This window comes from Nannobrachium achirus, assembly GCF_963921795.1.
Source record: "Nannobrachium achirus genome assembly, chromosome: 3".
Taxonomy (NCBI): domain Eukaryota; kingdom Metazoa; phylum Chordata; class Actinopteri; order Myctophiformes; family Myctophidae; genus Nannobrachium; species Nannobrachium achirus.
The window spans coordinates 59818006-59831616 of record NC_137812.1 but is presented as its reverse complement, the minus strand read 5'-3'; the positions used below and the strand labels follow the sequence as shown (position 1 = coordinate 59831616).

Genomic DNA, 13611 nt, shown 5'->3' with positions numbered 1-13611 from the left:
AGTGGAGCTGTGTGTGTGTGTGTGTGTGTGTGTGTGTGTGTGTGTGTGTGTGTGTGTGTGTGTGTGTGTGTGTGTGTGTGTGTGTGTGTGTGTGTGTGTGTGTGTGTGTGTGTGTGTAGATCATGTGTACCGATTTTTGTGACATTTGAAGAAAATATGTAGGAAAAGGAGCAAAAAGTGTGTTTTGGAGAAAATTCAAGATGGCGGAAAATCTATCCTGGCGCAAATGGGCGTGGCCTATATGGGGAGATGCGTCTTGACCCAAGGAATCCAGGGAAAAAAGAATTTTAATTTTCCGATCTACGGTTCAAGAGTTACGGGGCAAAACGTAAAGTGGGCCGTTATAGCGCCACCATGAGGCCGAGTGATGTAATTATTTTTCGATTCATTCTTAAAATCATTATGAATCTCCTCTCCGAGGTTTGAAACTGTAGCTCCTATGGTTTACGAGAGAAAAATACTTGAAAGTGATTTCTTGCATTGTCCCATTATAAGTCAATGGGGACAATTAAGCGTCGTTTTTTGCCGATTACGTCGGCATGGTAAGGCGGATCGGAACGAAAGGTAATAGAACACCATTCCCGGCCGAGCCGCACATTTTGATGTATATATTGCGCGAGTGGCGTAAATGGTGCGGCACTAGTTACGCGCCGAAGTCAGGCTACATACACACAGACACACAGACAGACACACACACACACACAGACCCACACAGCCACGTATAGGGAGCTGCACACAGCTCCAAAAAGTTCCCCCCCCTTCTGTGTTGCCTAGAACTGGAGGATTGATTTTGAGGTTTGTATTGTAAAGTACAACTTGATGACATCACACATTGTACTTTACAATACAAACCCCAAAATCAATCCTCCAGTTCTAGGCAACACAGAAGGGAGGGAACATCTTTTCTATTTCCACACAACTCCTCTAAGGTATATGACATATCAATATTGAAAATGGGTGGTCTTCTCCTTTAATTCTAACTCATTAAAACCGGGATATTAAAAAATAGCAGATATACAAGCTCACAGTGCTTAACTCACTTCATGCCACGCTGTGAGCTTGTACATCTACATTTATGAAAAATGTTGAAAGTGTGAGAACTACTGCTTTAGAATACATGTGTAGAATCGGCCTCAGGTCTTGAAAGTATACAAATATTAAATATGAAAATACTGACCCAAATAGACCTTACAGATGCCCATTTTGGAGCAGATGTTACACGCTCTATTGGTGCTAGCTCATATGACACATGGGCCTCTATTTTGATTGTCTTAAGTACCAGCTCTTATGCCTTAACTTAAAGGCCTGTTCATACTGTCTCCGACCACCAAACCTTTCATCATCATTCACAGTTCCGACTTTCCGACGTGCAGCTTTCCGAACTCCAATTCGGGGTAAGGCTTTTCAGAAGATGCGAGTGATGTCATTTTGTAGTTGAACCGGACCTTTCCGGCGAAAAGTTCGGTGGTCGGAGACGGAGACAGTATGGACAGGCCTTAAAGTTAAGGCATAAGAGCTGGTATTTAAGACAATCAAAATAGAGCCCATGGTGTCGTGCTCTCTCTCAACTCCTCAACTCCATACAGATTTGGCCGGACGCTTGTTGTCGTGGCGTCGCAGGAAGTGAGATTCCGTGCGCTGATCGGCCCTGGGGGTGACCCCGATCTGACACTCCACGACCAGACCTACTGTATACTGGAGCGAGTGGGCCGAGCACGCTGGCAAGGAGAGGTACAAAGGGACCTGCACATCGTCTCATTCAAGTATGTCACACACACACACACACACACACACACACACACACACACACACACACACACACACACACTCACACTCACACTTACTCATGGGATGCTGTGTACGTTTTATTAAAATTACATATTGAGGACCCACAATGAATACAAAGCTTATTGTGAAACTTAGAATAGAATGTAAAGTTAACTAGGTTTGCATACAGATGTTAGTATATATAAACCCCATATACTGTATGTTACAGTAGTATATAAACCCCTGTACAGATTTTAGTTCAGCAGGTCACAATGACAATAATCTGAACACGTCCGCCGATCTGACTGGGGTTATGTTCTTCCTCTGTGGACCGTATATGGATTTGATGGCATCATAAAATCCATGGGAGTTGTTGGTATCAGCATATAGTTGGATCTCGCTGGCTTTCTTGATCCACCAGTCATTTTCCATGGCTCTGAGGGTACGCTGGACTTCGGCTCTGATGGAGGAGAGTCGAGTCTTTAAGGTGATGGATTGTGGATTGGCCAGGTAAGCAGCATGAGCTTTGTGCTTTGCCTGGAGAAGTTTATGGATGTCCGGTGCACTGTTGTCAAACCAGTCTTGGTGTTTACGCCTGGTGTACCCTAGGGATTCCTCTGCTGCCTGATGGATGGCAGTCCTTAGGGTGTTCCAGCAAGCGTTGATGTCAGGGTCCACGTGGGTATCAGGGATTGCAGACAGGTTTGCTGCAAGCTGTGCCCTAAGCTGGTCTACACAGTGTTTGGATTTGAGAGCTTCACAATTGAGTCGTTTGATTGGTGGTGTTTTCTTCAGCTGGGGACGGATTTCCATCTGAAATTTGGCCCTGATCATCCGATGGTCAGTCCAGCAGTCTGCTCCACGCATGGCTCTGGAGATCAGCACCTCCTTCCTGTCTGTACGACGGGTGATGATATAATCAAGGAGGTGCCAATGTTTGGAGCGGGGATGTTGCCAGGAGGTCTTGAATTTATCCTTGAGCTGAAACAGGGTGTTGGTGATGATCAACTGATGCTCAGAGCAGAGTGAGAGGAGGCGTAGTCCATTATCATTGAGCCTCCCAACCCCATGCTGACCAAGGATTCCCGTCCAAAGCCCACTGTCAGAGCCCACCCTCGCGTTGAAATCCCCGAGGAGGATAAGCTTGTCAGTGGGAGGTGTTCCTTCTATGGCAGAGTTTAGGGAGGCATAGAATGTTTCTTTGCTCTCGGGGTCTGCATCCAGGGTTGGGGCATAGGCACTGATAAGGGTGACATGGCGGTTGTTGGCAAGTGGTACACGCCAAGTCATGAGCCTTTCACTAATACCCACTGGAGACTCTGGGATCTTGTGAAGTAGGCTTGTTCTCACAGCAAAACCCACTCCATGTAGGCGGCGGGAGCCTTCTGGAAGTCCCCTCCAGAAGAAGGTGTATCCTTCTCCCACCTCCGTTATTGAATCTTCCTCATGTAGACGGGTTTCGCTCAGAGCGGCTATGTCGATGCCGTATCTGTTCAATTCATGTGCAACCAGTGCTGTTCTTCGTTGCGGGCGGCAGGAGGAATCACGCACATCCAATAGTGTGCGGACATTCCATGACGCTACTGTGAGGGGCATTTTGGTTTTCTTAAATTTTTGTTTTCGACCGCATGAAGGGATGGCCCGGCAGCTGCGGTAGGCTGCCCGGGCGAGGAGGAACAGACCATTTTTAGGCCACCTTTTCTAGGCCCTTCCCATCTCAGGGTGAGCAGAGTGGAGCTGCTCAGTCGCGTGCGAAGCTGCCGAGGAGACACACTGTTCCATCCCGTGCCTCAGCGACCTTCACTCGCACGCCGCCTACGTGCAGGGTTAGACTAGATACTGCCAGTCACATCCTTGACCTGTACCAGCCGCCCTTCCCCATCGCCGCAGGACTTGAACAGGGGTGGGGGGTGGGTACTGGGGGGGGGGGGGGGGGGGGGAGTGGTAGGGGGAGCAAAGGCCTGCGCAGAGAGTTGATTTAAAGTGGTGGTGGGGGTGCGCAGTCCCCACCCACACCGTCTTGACTTGGCCCCATACAGCGTCCTCCAGTGGCATGATGAACTCACGACGACCTTCTGCCGTGTGGGGTTGCAGAGGACTGCCAGAACACCGGTTTGTTGGTGACTGCCTGATGCGGGTCTTCGCCACAGCTTTTCTTTCAGGGTGTGCTCCCTTAGCCTTGTGTCTTCCCGGACTGACCCACAAGGCAGCGGGTTTCTTCGGACCGCTCTTCGTCTGGAACCTCCCCCTTGACCTTTCCGCCATGGGTGACCCTACCAGGAGCATAAGCTCCCGACGGCATAGCTCTCAGGTTCATTGGAACACGCAAGGCTCTCCACCACGACAAGGTGGCGATCCAAGGAGAACACACACACACACACACACACACACACACACACACGTTACAAGCTGTTAACCTATTAAGCCCCATTTTATAATTCATTGTATGAAGGTGTTGTGTGAAATGATCCTGGGATCGCTTCCAATTTCGGGCTTCTGATCCGGTCCTACGTCATTTTGTAATCAAAACGGACTACACTGTGACCATAATAATAGCAATTCACGATATGATCGCTAAAATCAACAATATATCCCCAACATCCCTTATTCTCGGGCGGAACGTTTGCAAAAGACAGCAGATCTACAAGCTCACAACGCGTCTTATTTTTGGGCAAAGAGATCTGGTAGAGTAAATAAAAAGGACTATCAAGGACTGTACGTTATTTACAGGTCCGTTTCACCCAGTGTATGACGGAGGACCATTTCACGATAAATTACATCTCCACGTTATGATTACCAGTAAGACTCCCTAATCGGGAGATAAGCGACCGTTGGTCGCTTATCTCCACAAATAGGCCAAAAGTTTGTTTTACCAATTATCAAGACATACGGGCAGTTGACAGTTTGCCATGGTTACTCATTGAAGTTGAATCTCCATATATGGAGATAACCTACGCATCACACTAAGTCTGACCTCACCAGCCCATATTTGGGCATGAGCAACTTATGTCTCCATATATGGAGATATGATGACATCACACAGTCCTCAGCCGATGATGTGGCGTGATGTCATACAATACACAAACGAGCCCTACAGTATAAAGGGGCAATTCTTGCCAGGAAAGAAGCATTTCTTCGACTCAGACCTTATCGCCAGGGTTGGCTTATAGCAGCTGTCGGTAGGACCATATATGGATTCTGTTAGTGTGGATCTCCTAACAGGGGATTATTATGAGTGTTTCTTTTTTTTAAATTTGTTATCACGATTAACTATAACAACGACTATTGTCCCACCCCTTGTTGAAAGTTGCTAATGAGCTGTACTGTGATTGGATAGGTTGGATCCTGGAAAGTTGCATTACTTAAGGAAGAGTCTTGTCCAGAATGGACTCATCACCATGCAGTCCTACGTGAGTCGTGTCCACAACTGCCAGCAGTTGCACTCCATACTGCTACTGCTCAAGCGCTTCCATGTAAACAGGTCTGTAACACACACACACGTAGGGCTGTCACAATTATTACATAATCGTCTAATCGTGATTATTTGACATTATCGCAATTATTTTGTCATAATCGTGAATGTCAAAAATAGTGGAAATAGCAGATCTACAAGCTCACAGCGCGTCGCATCGCGACGCGTTGTGAGCTTGTAGATCGGCTATTTCCACTATCAAAGTTATTCTTTAAGTAGTAAGTTGTCAAATATGTCAGTAATTTCATTGTATATTTAGGCTATGTGTCATATCTACCATGTACAACTTCAAAGCCTAAAAGCCAAACAGAAATGTAATTATCAACGACAAAAACACAATTAAATCGTTAATCGCCAAATTATTTGAGTGACAATTAATCGTCATGTAAAATGTCATATCGTGACAGCCCTACACACGCGCGCACACGCTCAGCCATTTGATAAGTGCTATAAAGTGACTTTCACCACCCAAATGTTTCTCTGAACTCTTCGTCTTTCTCCAGGAGGACTAAATATGACATTCTGACGGAGAGCCTGTCTAACGCCCTAGTGGCAACACCTGGTCAGCTGCTTACCATGGTCGCTGCAAGACAACAACTTGTGAGTCAACCTTTCTGTTTATCTGTTGGGTCAGGGGTCTTCAACCTTTTTCAGCCAAGAAACCCTAAGCTGAGAGAGAGATGAAGCAGGGACTATACACGTTGTACAATTGTTTTGCTGATCAAACTTTTACATAGATTTCATAGACTTGTTTGACAGCACTATCATGTTGTATTCCTGTTAATGAATACAACATGTATTGTGAGCTTGTAGATCGGCTAACTTTTGGCAAAGATATTTGATAGAGAGTGAAAAAAAAGACTGTATCAAGTACGTATATTATAAGTACCGTTTACCAATTATAGGGGGTTTAAGAGGTACCAGATATGCAGCTCTGCAAATAAAAGCTGAATTGATGCATGACGGAGGACGATATCATGATAAATTGAATCTCCACGATAGGATTATTTTCTATCACGATGAACGATAATATCGCGTATCGTCCCATCCCTACACGGCACCCATTGAACACCCCTAAAGTAAGAGCAACATGGCCGCCATGTGAATATGGCCTGTGAGGTTATGTTTTCTTTTCATGTAGAAAGTGAGCGACAGGACATTCAAGCGTGTGTATCAGTACATGCAAGCATCCAGGATGGTCAAGATAATCAGTCTTCCCATGGAGGAGTTGGATCCTAGCGAAGGCCCTTGCAACACCAGAAGAGGTATGCACCATTACAACACGCTGTATTATGCATGAACATAAATAAATACATACCTAAAGAAGCACCAACCCGCAAATCTAATTTTATATTGTGCTAGGGTTGGAATTAAATAGTTATTCACCATCAAACATCATCTTAATTTCTTTTCAACCTCTTCATCGTCTTTTTCTGCTCTCAAAGTCTTTCATTGATCATCATCATTTTCATCGTCTCCATAATTTTCTCCTTGGTCATGTGACTCAATGTGTTCTCAAAGGCATCACCATCATTTTGCGCAATTTCCATCTTCTCAGTAATCTTTAATGTCATCTTCATCTTCTCTTCATTTTAAGCTTTGCAATTTTCATCCTTTTCTTTATCTCATTCTCAATCATCTTTAAAGTCATCATCCTTTTTTCTCAAAATTCCCTCCATTCTATGCTAAAAACAAAAATAGCAAATTATACAAAATGTTATGCTGGAAGCTAGGGTTCATGTGGTAAAGAATGAACTTATGGGGGTCTAGGGGTCCAGCGGTCGAGGCACATACCCAGGGGCGTCACAAGGGGTAGGAAAGTGGGACTGAGTTACTGGGGCCCAAGGTGGAGGGGCCCTTCTAACTTTATCTATTGAAAAATAGCAGATATACAAGCTCACAGCGCGGCACCGAGTGCCGCGCTGCGAGCTTGTAGATCTGCTATTTTTGAAAAGTTGTGAAAATGTGTGAAAAACTTTGAATATATGTATTTTTTAACCGAACATTTGTAACTCAAATTTTGCTTCTGGGGGTCCCTGGAACTAAATATTTTGAGATTGGGGTCCGTGGCCAAATACATATCATCTTGGGGGTCCTTGACATAGGTTTCTTGCACACATTTTCACGATTTTTCAAAAATAGCAGATCTACAAGCTCGCAGCGTGACACTCGGTGCCGCGCTGTGAGCTTGTATATCTGCTATTTTTCAATAGTTAACATTCATGGGGGGCCCGCAGTGAATCCTTGTACCCAGGGCCCAGAATTTGGTGTGACGCCCCTGCGCATACCACATGGGGTTCGAGTACTTGAGTAAATGTACTGCTTATTGGCAACATTATATCTTGTATAACTGACTAAATTAACATTCAGTGTATATCATACTGATAAAAACTCACTCTCTGTGATTAATTTGCCTTTTTCAGGTACTAAAATAATGGCACGCTGTCTGCAACTAATAAAGCCATTCGTCAAGAAGGATCTGCTTGTGGATGATGATGAAGACGACGACGAAGATGGTGCGGCGGTGGATCTTTCCCAAGGTCGCATCATGGAGCGGGATCTCTTATCGCAGGGCTATCACCTTGGTGAGTTTGGTCCATCCATCTGTCACGGTCAACAATGTGTAGACATGCATTGTGTTTGCTAACTGCAACATGTTAACTTTGTGCGTTTTCTTTTTTCCCTGATCTTTTTCTTTTGTATTTAACGACTTGTTTATCAATGCCCACTCTCCATGTATTCCTTGCTACAGTGTCGTCTGTGGGTACTAGAGGTATTACGATGTCTACCATATCTTCAAGGCTGCATATTGGCAAACTGGAGTCTCGTATGATATGCCGAACACTAGAGAGAGCTGGCATGATTAAGGTAAAAACAGCCGATGACTTGTTGCTGGTATATTGATGACATTATTTTCCATTTTTGTCTCGCCTCCGAGAGGACCAGAGGCATAGGGCAAGACTGAGGAACCACGCTTAATGTCTGTGGCGAGAACCCAATAAAATATAAAATGCCTAAAGATTTTTTTAAACCAAATAGATCGCATTGACAGAGACAAGAGTCAAGAATCACTTTGTTTTTCACTTCCTCCATGTACTTACTTACATACAGAAAATGAAATACTGTTCCCCCTCAGTCACTTGCAGTGCAACATGAGAAACATCAAGCCTATCTAAGAACATAAAAAGACCAAAATCGTAAGTGCTTGGGAAATATATTGCAAGCCAAGTAAACAAGAGTCTGCAGGTGAAGGTTATTGAAACCAAGACAAGCTGAGGCTTTTGTCGATAATCTTAACACGGTAGCGACCATGTACAAGAGCTGTTATATATATATATCATTTTTTTTATCCCACGATTTTTGTAACCCATTTTTTTCACCCAGTGTCAATTGTCTAATGTAATCCTGGGTGTCACTCTCCCTCTGCCAACCTGGGGAGAGCAACAGGCTGACCTCATGCTTCCTTCTATGAATGAGGGGTCCAAGTTGCTTTTTTTCACCTGACGGGGGAGTTTCCCCGGTCGGGCGTAACGCGTGGAAGGAACACGTTATTCCAACCAGTTCCTTTCCCCTCCATCAGGCCCCCTGCCTGGCCAGGGGGAGGCAGTATAGAGACCAGGATTACTGCATGTGTTTTGTGAGGTTAAATGATCGTTATAATTGTGTTAACGTGAATTCACCCTACTATTGGGTGGCGACTGGCGAGACGTACTGTAAAAGGCGATATCCCTTGTTCGATAACATCAGTGTTTCTCAGAAAATGCCCATGTGTCTTTATGTGATGACTAATTAACATTTTGCCATAATGTGATTGCAAAGATTTGGTGTAGTAGAGATTTTCAACGGAACATCATGACGCATTCATTAAGCTTAACTGGGTTCCTCTCAACAGGGCTTCATGGTGGATGTGGGAAGGCAGAGGGTCACCAAATTCATCAGCCACAAGTATACTGTTCCTCTTTATTTGACCAAATTCCTCTTTTATTCTGTCTATTGCTTTATCCCAGGGACGTGCTGGCCATTGGGAAAACTCCCGAACGGCCGGTTCATTCCCGGCCGGTCCAGGCCAGCCATTAGGGGGGAAAAAAAATGTCGGCCAACAAAGTAAATCGTCACTGTCGGGCAGAAAACCTCGTATGTCCAAGTTTCAAATTTGTCCATTTTTTCGCAAAGCAAAGCCCTGCTTCATCATAGAAGGCTGTCGCACAAAAGTAGTGAAAACAGCCGATCTACAAGCACACAACGCCTCGCGGTGCGAGGCGTTGTGTGCTTGTAGATCGGCTGTTTTCACTAGTTTACATCATTTTTAAAATGGTTTTGGACGTACAAGGTTTCCAACCGACAACGACGAAATATAAGTCATGTAATTGGCCCACTGGCTTGTCACTTGTCATGATCTGAAATGGCAAATCTTTGAGTAGCAGCAACGCTATAAGAGAGATCTCTCTCTGTAGCACGCAATGAGAGCCTCTCCAACTCTTTTTCCCGGGCTGAATCAGGGGCCCAGCACGTCCCTGCTTTATCCTTTTTGCCATTATTTCTCCTCCTCGTCATCAAATTCCATTATTATCATGTTGTCACATTGCTCTGATGACAATCTCTTGACAGGTGCGTGAATGTGAGCGACCACTTGCAGCAGTTTGCAAAGGAGCGGGAACGTAACAAGTTTCTCTGTTCGTCCGCGACCCCGAAAGTCCCGAAAATCAAGATTCGAATCCCCAAGACGCCATCTTCAACTTCCAGCTATGGGTGGGCGATATGGAAAAATACAATATCACGATATTTTCCCAAGCTGTATCATCGATACACGATTTTATCACGATTCTTTTTTTCAAGTTGTTTTTTATGGATATTTTTCAAGTTACTTGACAAAAACTAGACTCTCTGGGTTCCTTTTGGGAGGTCTAAATTGAACTTTACAAGTATGTAACTCTGACAGTATACAAATGAAACCAAATGGACCCTTACGGGTCCATTTGGTTTCATTTGTATACTGTCAGAGTTAAGTGGAGACCTTGACATTTTAAATTTTGAGAACTACTGATTTAGACCAAAATGCAGGTTTAAATGAATTCTGCAATGAATCTCTGTATTAACGATTAAACAGGATTTTTTTATAAGGCTCTCTCATTGTATCACGATATATACGATACCTCTGAAAAGGCATATCGTGGACACATTGTATCGTCTCAACGATAATTATCACCATATCGCCCACCCCTACTTCCAGGTCAAAATCAAAAGGAAGCTCCAAAACCCCGCCGGCCCAGAAGGATCAGCAGACAGACAGAGAAGGGCAGGAAAATGAGATGTGGCCAGCACAAATAAAAGCTGTAAAGAAGCGGGGAAGGCGACCAGGAAAAAGGACCAAGAAAGAAACAAGCAGGGAATGTACAGCGAAAGCACTCCTAGAAGAGAACACAATTGACTCTCCTCTCACAGGATCTATACCTGTTAACTGTGAGTAACCATAACCTCTACAACACCACCTACCCTATTTACATGAACGTTGTAATAGTCAAAATCTGAAGAACCCTACAACACTATAATAATATAGCCTGATTTCAGACTCTGCGCTGAGCTTGAGTCTGACATTGTCCCATTGAAGAGATTTCAAAGGGGAGGGGATTTTAAATTCCAAATTCCCAATCACACGAGATCTGGTGGGAGGGGTTGTGTTTGACTTGTGTGTACCAGAGATGGGGACTCGAGTTAAAGACTCGTCACTCGAGTCGAATCGAGTGACACTTTTGGCGACTCGTCACTCGACTCGGACTCGCCCCTCAAAAACTCGTGACTTGACTCGACTCGTGCTCATAAGACTCGTTAAGTTCACGAGTCTTATGAGCGGTGCTTAAAATAAAGATTGTTCACGACGTTAACAATCTTTATTTTAAGCACTATAATGCATGACAAGCACGACAAATATTGCCTTTCCTTCTCCTTTCTTCTTTCTTTCTTCTCTGTTGCGCGGCTGCGCGCCGCTGTGCTGCTGAGTGTTGCGCACGGAGACAGCGGCGACCGCGTTGTTTTTCCCAACGTACTTAAGCGCAACGGTGGGGGCCAGCCCAGGAGCGCTTCGCTGTGTTCACTTGGACCGCCCGCAGCTCAGGGCCGTTGGGAAAACCGCAGTCTGTCTCGCAAAGCGTGGCAGACACAGCCGTCTGCATGGACCTTTCATCCTAAGATTTAAATATTAAAACGGCGAAATAAAACATATATGTTTAGCTCATCATCAGCTATTTTACTTCAGCTAACCTGGCATTTGTTCAATAATTGTATAAAATGATAGGATTATCTGTGAGAACCTGCTTATCTAACGTCGGGTTTCTCTCCAGAGCGCAGCCTCCTCTCGTAATAATATTAATAATGTTCCACTACCACCAGCTGCAGCTATATAGGTCTAATAGCTGAGCTCATTAACCCCTCGTAAGTTAACTTATTGTTTAAAGCAGTAACGTGAGGTTACCATGCCCAGTAGCCCTACTGTTACACTGCTAGAGGATTATTAAATTGTTTTTTGTATCTGTTGCGCTCGCACGTATAGGCTATAGTGCGTCTTTCCATGATATCTAGACGCCGACGCGCCATGACAAGGTGGATTAATAGCTTGCAACTCTGATTTTTTGGGAGCCTTAGGCCTATAGGCTAAACAATATAAGCCATAGTTGATTTTGAGAGGTTTATAGGCTGAACAATAAACCTACAGTAGCCTAGGCCTAGGCTGTTAGTTCAGTAGCAGCAGTAGGCAGGACAGCTGCTGCATGCAGCCTTTCAGAATAAGATTTAAATATTAAAACGGCGAAATAAAACACATATGTTTAGCTCATCATCAGCTATTCTACTTCAGTTAACGTGGCATTTGTTTAATAATTTGATAAGATAATAGGATTTTCCGTGAGACAGTGCTTTTCTAGCGTCGGGTTTTCACTTTTTTCTCCGGTGGGCTCTTCTCTTCATGATGTCAATTCCACCAGCTGCATCTACTAATTAACCCCACGTAATTATTGTTCAAAGCATTAACGTGAAGTTATGCCAAATATGCCCGTAATGTTACAGTTGTGCTGTCAGGATTCTTCACAGCACTGCAGTAACTTTAAAAAAGAAAAATAGCTTTTAAAAAAGCAGGAGGGGAGTGGAAATGAAAGGGAAAAAAAACTTTATGCTAAAGAAGTAAAAGAAAAGCTTTATTTTGGAATAAAGATTATGTTGAACCACGTTTATTTTTTTTAATTTATATCTTAACTAAAACTGCTATTGAAAATGATGCTGTATCAATGACTAAGTAATGTATCAATCCTGACATACTGTCTGTTTATATTAATACAGTAAAGGAGTGATCATGAATACAATCATGCACTTGCCAGTACAATTTAATTAATATAGTATATTAATTATACGCCGGCAACAAACGTTTACGACAGTGATGTAAAATGTATTCCCAGGTCCAATCCCCACTGAGAGTACACGTCGCTATGGTAACCAGTAGCGATACGTTTTACGGCAGTAACTGCAGTAAAGTGTTATGTTGCTTACTGTCCAGCTCTGGCGGCTTCTTCAAATAGAAAAATTGTGATTGCTTCGCAATTCCTATTAAAAACAACATTTGAGTACTTGTCTAGCTCAAGCTGTCTTAGGAAAATGTCAGTACAGATAGCTACAAAGGTCTACAAAAAGGATTTAAGTGTCAAGCAAGCAACTGAAGTGTGGCTGGTTTTGGGATTATTTTATTCATTGGATGATGATCGGACGGCCGGGGACCCTGCTACTATTGGACATAACTGCGTTGCTTCCAAGGAACTTTCACCGAGGAAGGAGAGGCAGGAGGTCTACTTCAGAGCTGTTTTCTGGGGGAAATGGATCCATTATTATTAATCGTGGAACATTTAACAGCCTCCGTAGCGTGATTGTGAGTACATACATGCATGTGTCTTTCCTAATTTAGCCTGCCATGGCTTCTGGCTGCTGCTGTAGCTGTATCTGTGAGTACCGGGTGATCATGATGCGCCATCTAACTTTTTCAGCTGGAGGCTAGATCATTATAAAAAATAATAAAAAAAGATATATATGTATATAAAGACTCGTAACTCGACTCGGACTCGCCACTTAAAGACTTGAGACTCGACTCGACTCGTCCCCCACGTCCCCCAGAGACTCGACACTCGACTCGGACTCCTCCCCCAAAGACTCTTGACTCGACTCGACTCGTGATCATGAGACTCGTGGGCATCTCTGGTGTGTACACAAAAACATTCCCCCCTCCCCTCTATGACAGGCATCAAACAGGTCGTTGTCTTTGATGCTAACGAGGTGTGCACAACCCCCCTTTGAAGTTCAAAGGGAGCAATTAAGAGCTTTGGCTGAGCTCCCCC

The 13611-nt window shown here is 44.2% G+C and overlaps 1 protein-coding gene across 1 annotated transcript in view; it reads left to right on the top strand.

The window, feature by feature from the left end:
* Positions 1-13611, top strand: part of gtf3c1 (general transcription factor IIIC subunit 1) — a 47015-nt gene that overhangs the window by 2935 nt on the left and 30469 nt on the right. Inside the window, exons 3-11 of the mRNA XM_080722012.1 lie at positions 1587-1763; positions 5105-5248; positions 5743-5839; positions 6381-6504; positions 7663-7824; positions 7992-8107; positions 9132-9184; positions 9848-9988; positions 10470-10699. Coding sequence (XP_080578138.1) covers positions 1587-1763; positions 5105-5248; positions 5743-5839; positions 6381-6504; positions 7663-7824; positions 7992-8107; positions 9132-9184; positions 9848-9988; positions 10470-10699 — 1244 coding nt within the window. The remainder of the gene's footprint in view (positions 1-1586; positions 1764-5104; positions 5249-5742; positions 5840-6380; positions 6505-7662; positions 7825-7991; positions 8108-9131; positions 9185-9847; positions 9989-10469; positions 10700-13611) is intronic.